The sequence below is a fragment of the Lasioglossum baleicum genome, chromosome 1 (genome assembly GCF_051020765.1).
Source record: "Lasioglossum baleicum chromosome 1, iyLasBale1, whole genome shotgun sequence".
Taxonomy (NCBI): Eukaryota; Metazoa; Arthropoda; class Insecta; order Hymenoptera; family Halictidae; genus Lasioglossum; species Lasioglossum baleicum.
The window spans coordinates 4,954,966-4,974,992 of record NC_134929.1 but is presented as its reverse complement, the minus strand read 5'-3'; the positions used below and the strand labels follow the sequence as shown (position 1 = coordinate 4,974,992).

The 20,027-nt window shown below is 42.8% G+C and overlaps 2 protein-coding genes and 1 long non-coding RNA gene across 3 annotated transcripts; 1 reads left to right on the top strand and 2 right to left on the bottom strand.

Annotated features, from left to right (window-relative positions):
- Nucleotides 1–2,607: 2,607 nt before the first annotated feature.
- On the top strand, nt 2,608–4,596 carry LOC143210596 (uncharacterized). Its single transcript, XR_013009298.1, has 3 exons — nt 2,608–2,671; nt 3,271–3,409; nt 3,532–4,596. It is a non-coding gene; the product is annotated as an uncharacterized LOC143210596 (long non-coding RNA).
- An 872-nt stretch (nt 4,597–5,468) lies between these two features.
- Nucleotides 5,469–7,111, bottom strand: LOC143210588 (uncharacterized). Its single transcript, XM_076427595.1, has 2 exons — nt 6,772–7,111; nt 5,469–6,704 (listed from the first exon to the last, which is right to left on the bottom strand). Exons 1-2 carry the CDS (start codon nt 6,956–6,958, stop codon nt 5,611–5,613), a joined length of 1,281 nt encoding a protein of 426 aa, XP_076283710.1. The 5' UTR covers nt 6,959–7,111; the 3' UTR covers nt 5,469–5,610.
- Nucleotides 7,112–14,001: 6,890 nt separating this feature from the next.
- Nucleotides 14,002–19,191, bottom strand: LOC143211095 (uncharacterized). Its single transcript, XM_076428518.1, has one exon. The coding sequence runs from the start codon at nt 19,189–19,191 to the stop codon at nt 14,002–14,004; it is 5,190 nt and encodes a 1,729-aa protein (XP_076284633.1).
- Nucleotides 19,192–20,027: the final 836 nt, after the last annotated feature.

Here is a 20,027-nt window from a genome sequence, read left to right as displayed (position 1 = left end):
AGCTGTGACAGACGTATTAAAGGATAGTGATATTGCTGCAATAATAACCAACGCAAGGAGGGTTTGTAAGAAATTGCGGACACCAGTTTTCAAAAGCTTGTTAAAAGCACTGCAAAAGAAAAAACCAATCATAGATTGTCCTACGCGTTGGCATTCTACATTAGACATGCTAGAAGCCCTCTTGGAACTAATTGTAAGAGAATGTTGCAATACAAGTAACGATCATTATTTGCATCCACTGACGTGGATAGAAATAGGCGACATAGTGCGTTCTTTGCTTCCAGCTCGCATCGCAACCAAAAGACTACAAGAGGAGCAACTTCTCATTGGGGATTTTTATAAAATATGGTCGCAATGCATATTGGAAACATCGACTATAAAAACTGAATTAGCAGAGAAACTCGTCACAGCCATGAAACTTCGAGAGAAGAATTTATTTGATAATGATGTTTTCTTGGCAGGTATGTATATTCCGTAATGTACAATTTAACATAGCTCTAAATCAATAGTATAAGGTATTGTATAAGGCAATGGTCATCACGATGTTTTTTTCGTAGGTATGTTTCTCGATGTGCGGTTCAACATAGTATTGAATCAAGAGCAAATTGTGCGAGCTAAAACTCATCTTGCAAGTACTTGGGAACACAAACAAAAACTGCATAAAGAATGCAGATTATCATTTAATAACACACCAAGTACTTCAACTGCAGACGAAGATGAAGTTGACGTTGACGGTGTCGAAAAAATGTTACGAGATTTAGAGCGTACTAGAAGGCGTAGTTGCGATAATCATACCGTACAGATTATGAATATATTGGGGAGATTCGAAGAGCATCCACGATTGGATTCTAAAAAGAAAATTTTGGATTTTTGGGATAACCAAAAATCCCAAATGCCAGAATTATATTCTTTAGTACAAGTTGCTTTAGCAGTACCGCCAACACAAGTTAGTGTTGAAAGATTGTTTTCATCTTTAAAGTATATACTATCACCATTGCGCTACAACTTATCCGATGAAATTGTTAACGACATATTAATACTTAAAAATAATAAAATTGAAAATTTATAAATTGCTAGTTTAGAAATATATTGTTATTGTTCTAAACTAGCAATTTATAAATTTTCAATTTTATTATTTTTAAGTATTAATATGTCATCCTAGGACGGATGACCATTACTTTATATTCACCATGTAGAGTATTCCAATTTTCAACACTAACTTGTGTTGGTGATACTATTAAAGTAACTAGAATGAATAAACTAGCAATTTATAAATTTTCAATTTTATTATTTTTAAGTATTAATATGTCATCCTAGGACGGATGACCATTACTTTATATTCACCATGTAGAGTATTCCAATTTTCAACACTAACTTGTGTTGGTGATACTATTAAAGTAACTAGAATGAATAAACTAGCAATTTGTAAATTATCAATTTTATTATTTTTAAGTATTAATATGTCATCCTAGGACGGATGAATTACTGTTTTATTCACCATGTAGAGTATTCCAATTTTCAGCCATAATAAAGAAGTCGGGATGCAGAGTATAAATACGACTGGGAGTAACTGTATTTACGACTACTTACTGTAATTTCATGACCACACTCATTAATTATGCATGTCGATTTATTTTGCGATGAATTATACTCGAAGTATTCAAAAACAGCATTTATCTTCCTTCGACCCATTTCTTACACTGACTCTGACTCTAATTGTACTAAGATTAATGCAAAAAAACTAAAACCGAACTAAAATAACGCACTAATGAACTATAATGAATAAGAAATATTCTAATATCAACACTAAAAAAAGTAAGTATGAAGTATTAAATATATACAATAACGGATAACGTTCCGATATCGAAAAAGTGGTATATACGGAGGAAAAATGGAGGTGGTGAGGGATCTGAGAAAACGTATGTCGTTCGTGATGGCTAATGACAAAATGAAAGATTGCTTTATTAAAACAAAAATCCTACGTGCCTTTGGCCTTGCCACGTATTCAATTATTTCCGCCTTCCGCGCTCCGCAGCGCGGCGGTCTCCGTGCGTCGTTACGGTATCGCTTGTTCGTTGTCGCAAGACGTCTGTTGTTGTTAAATAAAATAAGAAAATTAAAAAAATTACCGGCAAATATGAGAAAATATATCGGTACTTTCAAATAGTATCATACCGGTATTTCGGTACAACGTACAACCGAAAATACCGGTATAATACCGGTATAATACCGGTATAAGTTCTTGAAATATACCGGTATTTCCATTTACCGGTATGGTGTCATACCGGTATTTCGGTTTCTATAAAGGTTATTGGAGTAATACCGGTATAATACCGTTATTTTGTATACCGTTATTATACCGGTATTATACCGGTATGAATCCCTGCTTTCAAATAGTATCATACCGGTATTTCAGTACAACATACAACCGAAAATACCGGTATAATACCGGTATAAGTTCTTGAAATATACCGGTATTTCCATTTACCGGTATGGTGTCATACCGGTATTTCGGTTTCTATAAAGGTTATTGGGGTAATACTGGTATAATACCGTTATTTTGTGTACCGGTATTATACCGGTATTATACCGGTATGAATCCCTGGTCAGAACTGAGAAATCGAGGAAATCGAGGAGAAATAATGTAACCCTCTCTGATGACCAGAGTAACGTGAATATTGTGAGAATATGTGACGTTTTCAAAAATATTTATTTTCGCTGACATGTTTTTTAGCGAAATTTAGTCTCTTCTGCTTATTAACTTTGTCAGTAAACAGATTTTTTCGAGGAATACGACCATGAAAATTATTTTCATTAAAGTCCCCAACAGCTGTGAATCCTGTGAATTGCACGTCGGGGTTTATGACCCGATAATCCCTATTGAGCGAGAAGCCAGAACCGTGCAAAATATGTTCCTTTCACGAAAAAACAGTACCCTAATATATTAGATTGCAGGTCCTGACTCTAACAATTAACCCAGGGACGACCGAAAGTCCCACTGATAAAACTTTCTTAAAAATAACTGAGCTCAATCGCCAGGGTTGCAAACACCCTTTTATAACGTTTGGCTCCGTTATTTTTAATTATTTTCAAGAAAGTTTTCTGAGATTTTAAGAAAGTGCACGGTTTCGAAAGAAGCCGTTTATTAATAAAGTTAATAAGCAGAAGAGACTAAATTTCGCTAAAAATACAGTTAGTCGAATTAATATTCGAACGCTCTAAAAAACGATAACTTTTTAAATATTATACTATACGATTTGAACTTTTTAGGGAAGCTAGAGCAATTAGTTTACTACAGGATGTGAAAAGAAATTTTTTCAAAAATAACAATTGGTTGTAATTACAGAAAAAATACTAAAAGTTGCATTTTACAACTTTTTTATGTGGGCCTATATTGAAAATTCCACTGGTACCAATATTGTTCATCTATCTGGAGGAATCGACGATCTGAAGGTACATTTTCATCACAGAAACAATAATGTTTAGAGTAAAACAAGAGTAGAACATTTATTTGTATGGCTTCTTTTATAGTACTTCATTAAACTAAGGCAATGGCTGTCCGAAGATGTAAAAAAGCAGACCTGAAGAGAATAGCTAAAGCCACGGGCATGCAATTCTTCACTTCTTTGACCATTATGGAAGGGAACTTTCTTGGAGACGCAGTCGAAGTTGTTCAGGAAATGGTCTGCAAGTTAATTTGTTAAGTTAAGTGGCTCAGATTTGCACAGATTTTTGGAATTATTTGGCACAATCCTGGGAGTCTCGTCTTAAAAATGATGTTAAATTAATTTGCTATTGTACTTTCAGAGTTCTCGGGAGCAACTAGCGATCGCTGAATTCGCGAGATCGCTCTTGGTCATATCGAAGACGTTAGCAGTCAACACAGCTCAGGATGCTACCAAACTTGTAGCGAAATCGTAGCAAAATACTAAAAGTTGAATTTTTAACTTTTTTATGTGGGCCTATATTGAAAATTTAAAAAATACGTTTTGTAGATCTGTGTCAATTAAACATATTCTGAAAATTTCGTCAAAATCGGTCGATGTTGCGTTGAGCTACTAAAAATTGCAGATTTTCACGATTTATTGCCGAAAAGCTGGAAAATCTGCAATTTTTACCATCTTTAAACGTTTGTAGCTCATCGCAACATCGACCGATTTTGACGAAATTTTCAGAATATGTTTAATTGACACAGATCTACGAAGCGTATTTTTTAAATTTTCAATATAGGCCCACATAAAAAAATCAAAAATCATTTTCTAGTATTTTTTCAACAATTTCGATCAATTGCAATTTTTGAAAAAATTTCTTTTCACATCCTTTTGTAAACTAATTGCTTTAGCTTCCCAAAACAGTTCAAATCGTATAGTACTATATTAAAAAAGTTATCGTCTCCTTTAGAGCGGTCCGCTACTGTACATATTGTATATATGTATGTATAAACCTATTATGTGTAAAAACTTATTGTACCCTATTTTTAATTATACTATAAGAAAAAATTACATTTATGATATCCCTATTAATTATTAAATATATAACACCTATTCATTTACTAAAAATAATAATTTTAAAATATAAATAAGAAATTATGTAAAATTAGTATGTTCTTTAATTCGTGTTACACGTTTTAATTTCCTTTCTATATTCTATAATTTTAGTTTTCTTTAATCCCTCGCGTTCTATTTGCCGTTATATGGCCGTTATCGAAAAATAACCCCCCTTGCCCATAATGCTAGCTCACGCTCCATCCCTATATTATATACATGATGTAACGCATGCATAATGACGTACTGCGCTTGCGCCGGACACAGCCAATGAAAAAGATGCAATTCCAACCCATAATTCCATGCTTCTACCTCGTCCCCCCCTGAAAATGACTTCCACCCCGCAACGACATGCTCCATCCCTATATTCCTATATCCATGGTAAATACACGGATTCGTATTCGTAAAGTAGAGTCCACCAGAGTCCATAATTCTGTCGCGCATCTCGGAAGTCGGTGGGGTGGCGCTGGGTGGTGGGTGGCTTGCTCGCCAACTCCCACCTCCCACTTTCTTCCTCCCCACTGACTGCGAGTTTAATATACACGGCGAGACAATAAGTATGGATTAATCCTTTGCGCTCGACGACTTTCCGATCTAATAGCGAAGTGGCTCTCGAGCGCAAAGGTTTAATGGGTAGGATACTCGTGTAAATTTTGTTGTATGTTGTCATTTGTAAATTTTATTGTAAATTGTCCTCATGAAATCATTACGTGTGAAAACACGTACCATTACCATAATAATCACGCGCAATACGACAATGTACAATAAAAAGTTTGCAAATGACGATGTACAACAGGATTTATAAATGACTATTGACATCAAAATTTAGAAATGATAATTTATAACTACAAATTATAATATACAAACATAGTATATTATAATATACAACTATATATAAATTTACAACTAAATATACAACTAAATTTACAACTAAATTTACAACTAAACTTACAACTAAACTTACAAATAAATGTACAACTAAACTTAAGCTAAACTTACAACTAAATTTTCAAATTACATACATAACAATAAAATATATACAAATAAATATATACAGTGGGAACGCTTAGTACTCCGAGCCGTCAGAATGGGACATCCATTCGCCTTCGTCTTCATGTGATTCCAACGTGGAATCAGTCATGTTGTCAATTTGGCGAAACCTGTCCTCCTCCTTAATTGCGTGGCGAATAAAGTTCTGCCACATCTCAGCGGACACATTTCCAATTGCACCATCCACAAGTTTTTCAATGTCCGCCAACTTGTAGGTGGTGTTCTGTCCTCTTATAAAGTTTTTGACATGTGCCCATGCAAACTCGATGGGATTCAATTCGCAATGGTAAGGGGGAAGCCGTACCACAGTATGCCCATGCTCTTTTGCATGTTCATCTATTACATATTTGGTCTCTGCCCTTTTATACTTTTCTACTAACAGCAGCAACTCTAATTTTACATATAGTGGATTTATCACTTCCCCCTTTTCCTCCAGCCACTTACTAATGTCACTTTTTCTCCAAGCCATGGTTGGAAATGTTTCCATCTTGACACTATGGTATGGAGCATTGTCCATTACGATTATTGATCCATCTTGCAATTTGGGCAGAAAACTTTGGAACCAACTGAGAAATCTGTCGCCATTCATTTCTTGGTGGTAATCACCAGAACCTTTCTTCGCCACGAATTTAAGGAGGGCTCCAGGTACGAACCCATCTGACCACCCAATGTGAGCTATTATTAAACGTTGTCCCTTTCCTGTTGGGTTGGGTATCCCAGTTGATAGTCCCCTCTCAGCAGCATTTCGTGGGCACGTCACACTCGTATCGACCCATAATTTTTTTCGGCAATCGCCAGCATTGACCCACGTTTCGTCCAAGTAATATATTTTCCTCCCTTCGGCACGTAACGCTTGGATATTTCTGACATACTGTTGACGCCAACAAATAATGTATGGTCTATCTATTAACGCACTATTGCGTGCCCGAGTAATAAATTTGAACTCCATTCTCTTCAGCAGTCTATATAATGTCGTTCTGCTAAAATCTGGTAAACTGGGGTCGCTGTTGACCGCTTCTAAAATTTTTTGCATGTTTGGTATTTCCTTCCGCAGCCAAAAATCATGCACTTTTCTTCTAATTGCTAGGACATCCTCCTCGGATGTCTTCTCTAAAAATAATATAAAATTTTAATTTTGTAAATAAAGGTATAAAAATTATTATTATGTGCAATATACCTAGAATATTAAATCGTGGCCTTTTTCTGTTTGGAGATGAAACAGCCTTGGTAGATTTATACTCCGATATGGTTTTCGAGATTGTCAATTGGCCAATTCCAACTTCCTTCGAAATGTTAACAATCCTGACCTTATACGATAAATGAGGATGTTCAATCAAAGTATGTTTATAAACATTGATTATCATCTTTTTCTGCGCTGAGCTAACAAACTGAAAAAAGAACAAGATTTAAAATACATGTTTCATGTAAAGAAAATGAAAACATAGTAAAAAATATTTCGTATTATAAATAGTACAATGCATGTCTCCTTCTTTAGAATATTCCGTTCCAACTTCAATAACAAATGCCGGGCGTCATAAAACATCGAGTTTCCGGAGGGTCGTGTCGACCGAGGTCCGAAGGGCTCACAGGTAGCCTGCAGTAAAAACCCGCTATTATCATAAAACCTCCACGGTCACTTTTAGCATGCCCGAAAAAGCGTTCCTCGAACGCAACTCGAATTCCTCACGTTTAACTTTTTTATAATCGCTATTTTTATGAACGATTTAACTTTTTTGAAATATTAAAGGAGTTGGTTTGCCGAGTGACATGCAAAAGAGATTTTGAAAAGATTGCAATTGCTAAGAATTACATGAGAAAATAAAAAAAGACAATTTTTAAAACTTTTGTTATTAGAGCCTGTAATGAAAATTTTTCAAAATCTCTTTTGCATTTCATTTGGTGGATCAATCCTTCTAATCGCTCAAAAAAAGCCAGGTCGATTCGTCCGATTATGAAATAATTATACTGTTTTAAAGTGCATTCAAATACTTTCGTAAGATTGTATATTCATAACTTACCTTTCCTGATGGGTTTTTTTTAAATCGGAGACGTGCCAGATGGCCCAGGAACTCCTTCCTCCATTATCACGTCTAAATTATTCACAGAAATGCGCACAAAATACACAAAAATTAGCTTGCGCTAAAAACGAGAATGGCTCGTTTCGAAAATCGCTGTTGCTCACTGTTGCTAAATACACCCGGTAGAACGCTCTTGCAGCTCTGGCATCGCGCGGCGTGCATCGGCGACGCTGTGCGCATGAGCTGTACATTGGGAAGGGGGCGGATGGAGTGGGAGATGCGCAAGAATGAACGAAAACCGGATCGTCCGCAATTATGGACTCTGGTGGACTCTACTTTAGATCCGCGTTCGTGGAACTTGGCTGTTGCTATTGACTTCGTGAAGCTGTCTCCCAGTTGTGCACCTGTAGGTACATACAGGGTGTCCCACTGTATCGAGAACGGCAGAATATCTCGGAAGACAGTGTCGTTATCAAAAAAGTGTTCCTACAAAAGTTGTTTGGTATTACGGGCTACGTTACGTGGTATTAATTGTTTTGTTGTGGGTGGAGTGGTGGAGGACATTTCAAGGTCACCTTGATTTTTTGAAATGGAATACTATATTTTTTTCTTTAGAAAATAATAGCGGGTAGTGAGACGAATCCAAAGATGTGCTACATGATATTATTCTGATTTTGATGAAGGTGAAAAAAGCTTGTATTTACATCCTGGATCGGTCGTCGGCCAACAGCCAGCAGCCGCTGCTAAGTGGCGTCGAATACGTCGGTATTAAATTACTGCGATAGGTTTGTGGGAATCTGTTTGAAAAACAGATTGCAGTCGCGAAAAAGCACAAAACAATAAAATAAAAAAAATTTTTTTTTTTGAATTAGCAAAAAAAAATTAGCACATCTTTGGACTCGTCTCACTACCCGCTATTATTTTCTAAAGAAAAAAATATAGTATTCCATTTCAAAAAATCAAGGTGACCTTGAAATGTCCTCCACCACTCCACCCACAACAACACAATTAATACCACGTAACGTAGCCCGTAATACCAAACAACTTTTGTAGGAACACTTTTTTGATAACGACACTGTCTTCCGAGATATTCTGCCGTTCTCGATACAGTGGGACACCCTGTATATATTTCAGTATTAGTTATTGTTCTTATATTACTTTTTGTTCAATTTTTTCTCGTGGAAAATGATACTTAAGGATGTTCTGGAGGTACAATGGGAGACAAATGTACAAGAAATTCGAATCCCTTAATATTGGCAATGAAAGCCATTCATGACTATATTTTGCATTAAACTTTTGCGAATACTGTACCCTCTGTAGCTATATTCAGCGAGAGACAACACGATAAATTTGACGTTTTGTAACAGTTTATATTTTTTTTGCTCTGTAACTGTTTAGTGAATCCTAATAAATTTTGAACATAATTAATTACATAATTTTTACTACATATAAAAAAAATGGAGTTTCTTGTTGCGTGTTTTCAAGGTTTAAATAGGGTTTCAAGTGGAATTTTATGAATTCTCCATAAGAAGGCGTGTTAAAATGAGCATACTTTAAGTTGCTATAATTCTTAAACGGTGCAGTGAATCGAACCCAAACTTGGTAATTGTGCATAAAGGGTCCCACCTCACCGATTTTGATAAAATTTAAATATGTTGTAAAACTCAACATTCTGAACAACTTTTGGTAATTGTGCATAAAGGGTCCCACCTCACCGATTTTGATAAAATTTAAATATGTTGTAAAACTTAACATTCTGAACAACTTTTGGTAATTGTGCATAAAGGGTCCCACCTCACCGATTTTGATAAAATTTAAATATGTTGTAAAACTCAACATTCTGAACAACTTTTTCCTATACATGTAACCGCCGCTCAGCCTTAGTTTTTGAGAGATTTGCGAAAAACTGCAGCTACTACTACATTTAATTTTGCCTATACGTGCACGCCCGTGCTGTGCGTATGCTTCAGCATGATGCGACCTGATGCGACCGCTCGTCAACTGTTTCTACAGATATATCACTACGATCGTCGGACAATCCGATGTACCGCGTGAACTTTTTAAATCATATGATGATGAAGAATGAGTACATATTATATTACGACGACACCACACACACCCACCCAGTGCTTAACACGCACCCAATGTTTCTAAAAAGGAGGTTTCCGTTAAGAAATTAACATTTGTGCAAATTTTCAATATCATATTCGTAATCAGCACGTGAAAATACGTAAGAATCTAGAGTATAATTTAGAAACAGTGGGTGCGTGTTAAGCACTGGGTGGGTGTGTGTGGTGTCGTCGTAATATAATATGTACTCATTCTTCATCATCATATGATTTAAAAAGTTCACGCGGTATATCGGATCGTCCGACGCACAGTGGGGTATTTGATCAATCTAGCTGGCCAAAATTATTTTTTTTGCTTAACGCGTTTGAAATGTACCTACTAACTTATATATAGTATTTTATCTTTAAAAAAATAATTATAAACAAATAAAAATTAACAATTTTTATTGAAAGTATTATTTTTGACTGATTTAACAATATGCGCGAATTACTATAATATAAACAATATAATATAAATTTCCTATTTCACCATATAATATAATATAACATATGATACATCCACATTAATATAATATATATAATATTATATATAATATAATAACTAATATAATATACATATAATATTGCTGGGGCAGTCGTGTTTTCCGTGTCTATGAGGGCTACCCGTGATTGATCGAATGACTGCTTCGGTGGCCGACCCGGTCTCACTACAACGCGTGGCAGTTCAAAAGTTTTGTCAAGCCAATTTCGATTTGTTTCTAAAAAAACCCTTCTCTTCTCGATGCTGCAGTCCATCTATGCTTTATTTCTGACTTTATACGGGAAAATTTTCTTCGAATTTCCTCTTTCTGTTCATCAGAATAATCCTCCTGATCACACAAGTAGTCCTCAGCGTATGACAATTTTGCATTTAGATTGGCATTTTTCAGATGCTGCATAATGTCCCATATTTGCTTCCGTGTGAATATCTTAATATTAGATGGTCCTACAATAATAAATGAAGCATTTAAATCAGGTAAACCATCACTTTAAAAAAATATCATTCACGTCAACAAATCTTATTTTAACGATAACTTATGAAATCGCAAATTATCGCAACTGTTTTTTACACTAAAATAAAGCTGAAACCTTCCACTTTACAGTGGCTAAACAAACATTACCGGGACGGACCCGGGCGTACAACTAATTCCTTCCGATTGTATGTAGATTGAGATTAAAACTGCCTTCAAATTGACTTTTTTCACTTGCTGTTAATTTATTTAAATGAACACATATCTGATTAAAATTGTGTGAAATACACACACTTACCTGCCACAACACTATCCATCATCGGTTTTCTTAAAATAACTTTCGTGATTAAAAATATTTCACTTCGAACGTTGCTAATGCGGACGACACGACGAAAGGCACAAGCACTGTACTGAATGACTAAACTTCAAGTGATCGTACCTCCGTACGGAAATGCCAAATCGGGAAAAAACCGATGGTTTATTGACCCCCCAATATTCAACTTTTCCAGGTAACAACTCATTTTTACCTGGGATGAGTTTGACGAAATCGACTTTTGGCCAGCTAGATCGGCCAAATACCCCACAGTGCGACGATCGTAGTGATATATCTGTAGAAACAGTTGACGAGCGGTCGCATCATGCTGAAGCATACGCACAGCACGGGCGTGCACGTATAGGCAAAATTAAATGTAGTAGTAGCTGCAGTTTTTCGCAAATCTCTCAAAAACTAAGGCTGAGCGGCGGTTACATGTATAGGAAAAAGTTGTTCAGAATCTTCACCCTGACAACATATTAAAAAATCATCGAAATCTGTGAGGTGGGACCTTTTATGCACAATTACCCCAAACTTTGGTAATTGCATTAATTTAGTAAGAATTATATCTTGTCAAATTTTCACAAATTTTGTTGCGTTTTTATATACCTCCAGAACATCCTTAACGTCGATTTGTTTCGATCGCTTATGATCTGTTGGATTATTTCCTATAGCTATGCAACCATTATTATCCTCGAAAATAGTTATTGGTTCCTTTATATCTATTTTTATGCTCGATAACAAGGATTTTAGCCAGCAAGCTTCTTTAATCCCTTCATATAATGCCATATATTCAGCTTCAGTTGAGGAAGTTGCAATTGAGTTCTGTTTCTTTGTATTCTAACAGATTGTATTTATTTCAAACATTTTAAAAATATATTCCGTCGTACTCTTTCTGTCGATTTCATTGCCTGCCTAATCAGAATCTACGTAACCAGTCAATATGTTTTTGTAATCGTTTCTTTTGTAAATTAAACGGTATTTCAACGATCCTTTCACATATATCTTAAGACTTTCTTTAGATCCCTTTCCCCTTTCCAGATTCTGCCATAGTTCCTTATTATTCTTATTTCGATATCTGCTTAGTGTCGCCAGAAAGTGACCGAACCGTCACTCGAGGGGAATACAAGGTACCCCCTCTCTGATGACCAGAGTAATATGTGATACGTTGCGCGTGCGCGATGGAGATGCAACAACGACTGACATTTCGCAGGTTTTAGGTTATTGTCGCGTATCGTATCGTACCTATTATGTATTTACATATGAATCATGTGGGTCGTTCTAAATAGAGACTGTAAATATTTGTAGCGGCAACTTCCTACATACGCCACAAGAGGGACAGGAGTCGAAAGACCTTTCCCGCAAGTACTCGGTTCCTCAATGATTTGTATATATACAGTCCTCAACCGCCTTCCGACATCCCAACCGTCTAAGGCAGGGCCCGCTAGATAGCCTTACTGATGAGTCCTCTAGCGGGCCTAGGACGAAACGCTCTCCTTCCTTTTTCCTCCTCTCTCTCATATTTAGATCCCCCACATTGGTGACCCCGACGCAGAACAGAAACGCAAGACGGAGACCGACCGGAGGAAAAACGGACGACAACAACCAGGAGCCCAACAACAACATCAAGGAGGATGGAGATTCTACTGCAAACCGGCCGAGAATACGTAATCCCTCTCCTAGTGTGGCGACCCGTCGATCTGTCGCAGACGACCGACGTCAGCAGATCACGACGGACTCACGGAGGATCAGCGACCGAATCCACGTTCTCTTCGAGCGGCCATGCTAGGACAGCAGCATCTACGGCTCGATAGGCACGAGCGCGACTCACTAGCTCGCCATGATGAGTGTTTACAGTTCGAGCTAAAAAAAAGCGCGCTTCTCAAAAAAACTCGACACGCATCAATCGAGTGGGCAACGACCTGCAAGCAATCCCATCGTCCTCCTCGGATTCTGACAAAGGGAACTCGTCAAGATTATCGTTATACACTGGCAGGGGGGTAATGTAGCGGCAACTTCCTACATATGCCACAAGAGGGACAGGAGTCGAAAGACCTTTCCCGCAAGTACTCGGTTCCTCAATGATTTGTATATATACAGTCCTCAACCGCCTTCCGACATCCCAACCGTCTAAGGCAGGGCCCGCTAGATAGCCTTACTGATGAGTCCTCTAGCGGGCCTAGGACGAAACGCTCTCCTTCCTTTTTCCTCCTCTCTCTCATATTTAGATCCCCCACATATTCTTTATTATAAATAAAATTAATTGTAACATGTGGGAGTTTCAGTCGTGGAGCGAAGTATGAATGCTTACTATGTGTCCATGTACTATTGAGTTACATTTCAATAAAATCAATAAATCATAATATATTTTAACACTGTTAACTCTCATACGCTCCTCTAAAATAGTTGCACAAAAGAGACTGGGATAATAAATTCACTCATTTTTCTTCTACACGATAAATTGACAAATTATGTTTTATTTGTAACGTTACATTTTAAAGAAATACAACTCACAACATAGACATAAAGGGATCAATAATTACATAGTATGTGTGTTGGAGATCGGATGCGAGGAATAGTAGGGCAAGAGAGAAACCGGTTACACCCGTCTTTCACACACACGAGTTTATTACGCTCACAAAGCACACTTAACAATAATCAAGAACAATTACGATAAAATACACGCGACGCGACGAAACGCTTAGATAGACGCAAACGATAACGAGTACGGCGAAGTCAACCGGCGGTTGTTCGCGCGATCGAGCAACCAACGTGGTAGTAAACAAAGTGAGCCGATCAGCCGGTTCGACCGAAATTCGCACCTGAGTAAGACTGGAAGTGGGGGGCACTTCGACGACGTGACGTCACGATGACGCGCTGATGCGAAGTCGGCCCAGCTGGTCGGCTGTGTATCGGTCGGCCGGAACATACTCCCCCCCTTGCCGAGACGCAGTTTTGGCAAAGAAGGCGGAATTGTCGACCTTCGCGGGTGACGTGTTATGCTGCGGGTTGATCCGCTTCTACAGGAAGACGGCATAACTTGAGGATCGGCCGTTTGAGGATGGTGGACGCCGTGCGGACCGTGACGACGCGTGTAACGTCGTCTTTTCCTGGGTGGAGCGCTGTTACGCGTGCAAGAGGCCATTTGGCGGGTGGCGTTCGTTCATCGCGGACAAGAACCAGATCTCCGATTTGAAGTGGCGGCGACTTCGAATGCCACTTCGATGCCGAATGAAATCGCTGTACGTACTCCCGTGACCAACGCGACCAAAAGTGATCAAGGAGTTGCCGCAGAAGTTGCCATCGTGACAACCGAGAGCGAGGAGTGTCCGCGAGGTCCGGTTCAGGAATGACGTTCAGGGCATCGCCGATCAGGAAGTGTCCCGGTGTGAGTGCGGAGAGATCGGACGGGTCGTCGGACAGTGGACAGATCGGCCGCGAGTTCAGCGACGCCTCGATTTGCGCAAACAATGTCGCATACTCTTCGAACGTCAGTGCGGATTCTCCGATGACGCGGCGCATGTGAAACTTAGTAGATTTAACTGCGGCTTCCCACTTGCCGCCGAAGTGTGGCGCGGAGGGGGGGTTGAATCTCCACTGCGTTCCAAGATTAGCGAGACTGTTTGCGATCGCGTGAGATTCCTGCGAAGCTCGTTTAAACATACGACGCAGTTCGGCGTCCGCACCGACGAAATTTGTGCCACAATCGCTAGACAGTGTACTACAAATGCCCCGACGTCCCGTGAAACGTTTATAGGCCGATAAGAATGCGTCTGCAGAGTAGTCCGATGCAAACTCGAGGTGCACGGCACCGGTGGCCATGCAGACGAATAAGGCGAGGTACCCTTTGAAGGTCTTGGCTCCGCGGCAGCGCGTAGTTCGCCATTGGAAAGGGCCCGCGTAGTCTACTCCGGAATTTAAAAACGGACGCGCGGGAGTGATGCGACGCGACGGGAGTTGTCCCATGATTTGAGTACACTGCCGAGCTCGATGGCGAGCGCACGTTACGCACCGATTTATGAAAGATCGCACCGGTTGCCGACCGCCGACAATCCAGTACGACTGTCGTAGCGTTGATAGTGTGAGCTGCGGGCCGGCGTGCAGGTTTTGCAAATGCGCTTGGGCGATAACGAGGGCGGTGAGTGCAGAGGATCGTGGCAAGATTATCGGGTGTTTCTGGTCTGCATCGAGAAGGGAGTGCTGCAGACGTCCTCCCACGCGCAAGATGCCGTTCGCGTCTACGAAGAGCATAAGGTTGACGATAGTGCTGTGTTTCGGTACGACTGCGCTGTGTGATATTGCCTGAATTTCTTGGGCGAAATGATCCGCTTGGGTTTGGCGAATCCAAAATTGTCGAGAGTTTTCAATTTCAGCGACGGTCAACGGACCTACAGGACCGCGATTCGCTCGTTTGACTTTCATCCGGCGCGCAGCTCGACGACACAATGCAGTGATACGCAGTAATTTAGTGAGGGATGAGAACCGGTCGACTAAATTCCACGTGGACTTTGACGCAGCGTGCAAGGCGGAGGTCTTGTCATGTCGTTTCTCGGCGTCGATGCGGGGATCCGGGGACAGTGTTTCCGCGGGCCATGTCGGAGAGAAGTCTCGCAGCCATGCAGGCCCTCGCCACCAAATGGAATTATGCAATGTTTTAGGAGAGACGCCGCGGGACGCTAAATCCGCAGGGTTGCTTGACCCTGGGACGTGATGCCAGTACGCTTGCGGTGCGAATTGGTGTATATCCGCGACGCGATTCCGCACGAAATCCTTCCATTTGGCGGGAGGGCTGCGAATCCACGCGAGCGCTACGGCCGAATCTGTCCACAGGTGCGTTGGTGTTCGCTCGAGGTCCAATGCCGTTCGTATGTGCGCGACTTGCTTTGCGAGGAGGAGCGCGGCCGACAATTCCAAACGCGGGATGGTCATCGGCTTAATGGGAGCGACTCTGGACTTGGCGGAGAGCAGCGTTACGCGGAATGTATCGTCGTCGTCTCTGACTCGGATGTAGATGACAATACCCATAGCGCGCGCGGAGGCATCGGCGAATCCATGAATCTCGACACCGCGGTCGGGGTCGAGTTGTCCGACCCATCTATCCAGAGTCAGATGTCGAATTTCTGGCAAGTCGGTGCAGAATCGCTCCCATCGACGCGTGAACTCCGACGGGAGAGCATCGTCCCATCCCGTTTTTTGCGTCCACAATTCCTGCATGAGCAGTTTGCCTTGCACGGTGACGGGCGCGAGCCATCCTAACGGGTCAAAGAGCTGCGAAATTGTCGACAGGACTCCTCGCTTCGAAATGCGCGCGTTCGAGGGGGATTGAAACGAAAACGCGAACGCATCGGATGCCGTGTTCCACGCGAGACCGAGAGCGCGGTGCGAGGCGTCAATGGACAGTGTTCTCGCGTTTGATGGCTCTGGACGCTGTTCCTCCGCGGGGACCAGTTCCGCGCAGTTGGCGACCCATTTCTTAAGGATGAATCCGCCCGCTCCTAGGAGACGCTGGAGGTGACGGATCTTCTCCTGTGCGCTTTGCACGCAGTTCGCGCCCGATAACACGTCATCGACGTAGGTCTCCTGCAATAGGATATCCCGAGCTAGTGGAAACTTGTCGCCCTCGTCGTTGGTCAATTGGTGCATACACCTTATTGCGAGGAATGGGGCGCACGCGAGGCCGTAGGTGACGGTGGTGAGCGCGTGTTCCTGAACCGGTAACGAAGGATCGCGACGCCATAGGATTCGTTGGAAGATCTGGTCGTCGTTATGTACTCGAATTTGCCGGTACATCTTCTCAACGTCTGCGGAGAACGCAAAACGAAATCTGCGCCACCGTAGGATTACATCAGCGAGGTCAACCTGTAATTTTGGACCGGTGTGCAGGCAGTCGTTGAGAGATGCGCCGGACCTCGTGCTATGCGATCCGTTAAATACGACGCGGATTTTCGCGGATTCTCCTGCCTCGCGGAGGACTCCGTGATGCGGTAGTACGTAGGACGCGGTTTCTTCACGAGCCTCGCGGGCTGATACGACGCGCATGTGACCGAGTCGTGTGTACTCGTCGAGGAACTCCACGTATTTCGAGCGGAATTGAGGGCGAGACGCGAGTCCTTTTTCGCTCCGCAGCAATATTCGAAGCGCCGCCGATCGCGAATCCCCGAGCTCGCAGGGGTTTTTTGCGAACGGCAAGCGCACAATGTATCTCCCGGTTTGGTCACGGGAGTGCGTATTAATAAAATGTTCCTCACATTGACGCTCGGAGTCTGTCCACGTCGCTGTGGGCTGCGTGTTCGGCTCCTCCTGGACCCAGAATTGCTGCAGCAACTCGTAGAGGTCCCGATCGACGCCGCACTGGAAGCTGGAGACTCCGACGGACGCAGTGTTCGGGAATGCGGAGGCTGCAGGCCCTGATATGACCCAACCAAATGTGGTGAGTTGGGCTACTGGAGCGTCGTCCTCCCCCCGCCTGATGTCGGGTCGGATGATGCGGCTGTAGACGTCAACGCCGATCACGATGTCAATTGGCTGCGAATCCAGGTAGGAAGGGTCGGCCAGCTTTAACCCGTGTAGGTGTGACCAATTAGAGTGCGGATTTGTCACGGTGGGTGCATAATGTGTCAGCTCGGGTAAGATGAAGGCGGTTACGTCGCAGGTGTACGTCTCGGTGAGCGACGATATGGTGACCGTGGAGACGCCCCGTGTCGTCACATTATGACCCGCTCCGATGCCGTAAATAGGCAAGCAGGCACGCTGTCGAGGAAGACGTAGTCGTTGACAAGTGGACTCCGTGATGAAGGAGACCTCGGATCCTTGGTCTAGTAATACGCGAGCGCGGATGCTGTCCCCGTTGGCGGAGACAACGTTCACAAGTGCAGTGGCCAGGAGCATCGGGCGACGCAGTGACACCTTGGGCGAGATCGGAAGTACGTGGTGTACAGCGGCTGGTGAGGGCTCATCTGTCAAGACGGCGTCCGCGGACGAAGAAGAGCCGGAGTGGACGGTGGCAGCTCCGTGTAGCGACGTGTGGTGTCGCGAAGTACATTTCAGGCACAGTTTAGTGCTGCGGCACTCCTGTCGTGGGTGGGCACCTAGGCAGTTGTAACAGCGTTTATGTTGGCTCACGAGCTGCTTTCGTTGATCCGGAGTCTTCGCGAGATATTGGTTGCAGGCTCCGAGATAGTGATCCGCGGTGCATAGGATGCATCGTTTCTGAGGCGCGACGGTCGCGTGCGAGTGAGCGCCGGACGATCGCGTTTTTTGTGCCGACGTGACAGGTTGTGCTCGTTCGATCGTGGTGAGCGCGCGGATGCGATGGGTCAGAAACTCGTCCAGGACGGAGAACTCCGGATACTCGGTTTGGGTAGCTATTGAAAGCTCCCAGGCTTTCAGTGACTCCGAGTCCAACCGTCGAGATACCCAATATATGAGAAATGGCCCCCAATGCTGCACTTGACACTTGAGCACTTCGAGCGCGTTAAGGACTTGATTCACTGTCCCGCGAATCCGTTTCAATTCCGACGAGGATTCCGACGTCGCCGTGGTGAGAGAAAACAGAGTTTCAAGCAGGTGGTCGACGAGGACGCGCTTGTTGTCGTATTGTCCGACGACGAGTTGCCATGCCCGTTCAAATTGATCCCCGTCGACCGGTAGGTTGCAAACGAGGTCGAGGGCTTCGCCGCTGAGGCTCACGAGGAGATAATGAAATTTTTCGGTATCATCGAGGTTTGCGTTGTTTACTACCAGCGAGGTGAACAGTGCCTTGAATGGCGGCCAGGCTTTGAAGTCCCCAGAAAAATTAGGAATCTCGATTCGTCGGAGTTTTGCCGAGGACGTGGCTTTCTCGTGATGACGGGAGCTGGGCTTGTCTCGCGTGTCGGGACCGCGGGGTGAGAGATCCTTGAGTATCTCGCCTAGCGTGGTCTCGGTGTCGACGACCAGTTCCTCACATGCGGAGTTCAGGTCGCGAGTGTAATACTCGTGAGCCTGGAGCTCGTCCGTGCACAATTGCTGGAGCTGGACATGATTCGCTCGAAAATCATTCCAATTACGGGCGAGTACCTTCAATCGCGTGTGGATGTAGGTATCAGTGAGATTCGCCATTCCCTTCTTTTTTGTGTTGACGATGACACGCTCGATGTGTCTGTACAGCTCGAGTTGCAAGGCGAGTAATCCGCTGGCCGTGGACATTTTGAACGTACCGTTAAGTTGACGAAAGCGAGGTCACGAGAGGCGCGAACGCGACGATACCAAAACACGGAGCGGGCACCAACGGTCGCTGGGACGATTCAAATGTACGATGCGATTTGCCGTTAATCGCACACCGGTTCACTTATGCGTTTCAGATTGTTCTCACCCACTATCCGTGATCTCAAGTTGAGATGCTGAGAGCCGCCGATCAATCCGGCTCGAAGGACCATTAAATGTTGGAGATCGGATGCGAGGAATAGTAGGGCAAGAGAGAAACCGGTTACACCCGTCTTTCACACACACGAGTTTATTACGCTCACAAAGCACACTTAACAATAATCAAGAACAATTACGATAAAATACACGCGACGCGACGAAACGCTTAGATAGACGCAAACGATAACGAGTACGGCGAAGTCAACCGGCGGTTGTTCGCGCGATCGAGCAACCAACGTGGTAGTAAACAAAGTGAGCCGATCAGCCGGTTCGACCGAAATTCGCACCTGAGTAAGACTGGAAGTGGGGGGCACTTCGACGACGTGACGTCACGATGACGCGCTGATGCGAAGTCGGCCCAGCTGGTCGGCTGTGTATCGGTCGGCCGGAACAATGTGAAATAAGTAAATGGGTGAATTTTACGCGGCAATAACCTAAAACCTGCGAAATGTCATGTCATTGTTGCGTCCCCATTGCGCACGCGCAACGTGTCTTCCATTCGCCCCACTAAACCCCGTCGCGCACGCGCAACGTATCACATATTACCCTAGTCATCAGAGAGGGGGTACATCATTTCACCGTGACTCAGTGTGTCCAGACAGGGGTAATCGAAAAGGAAT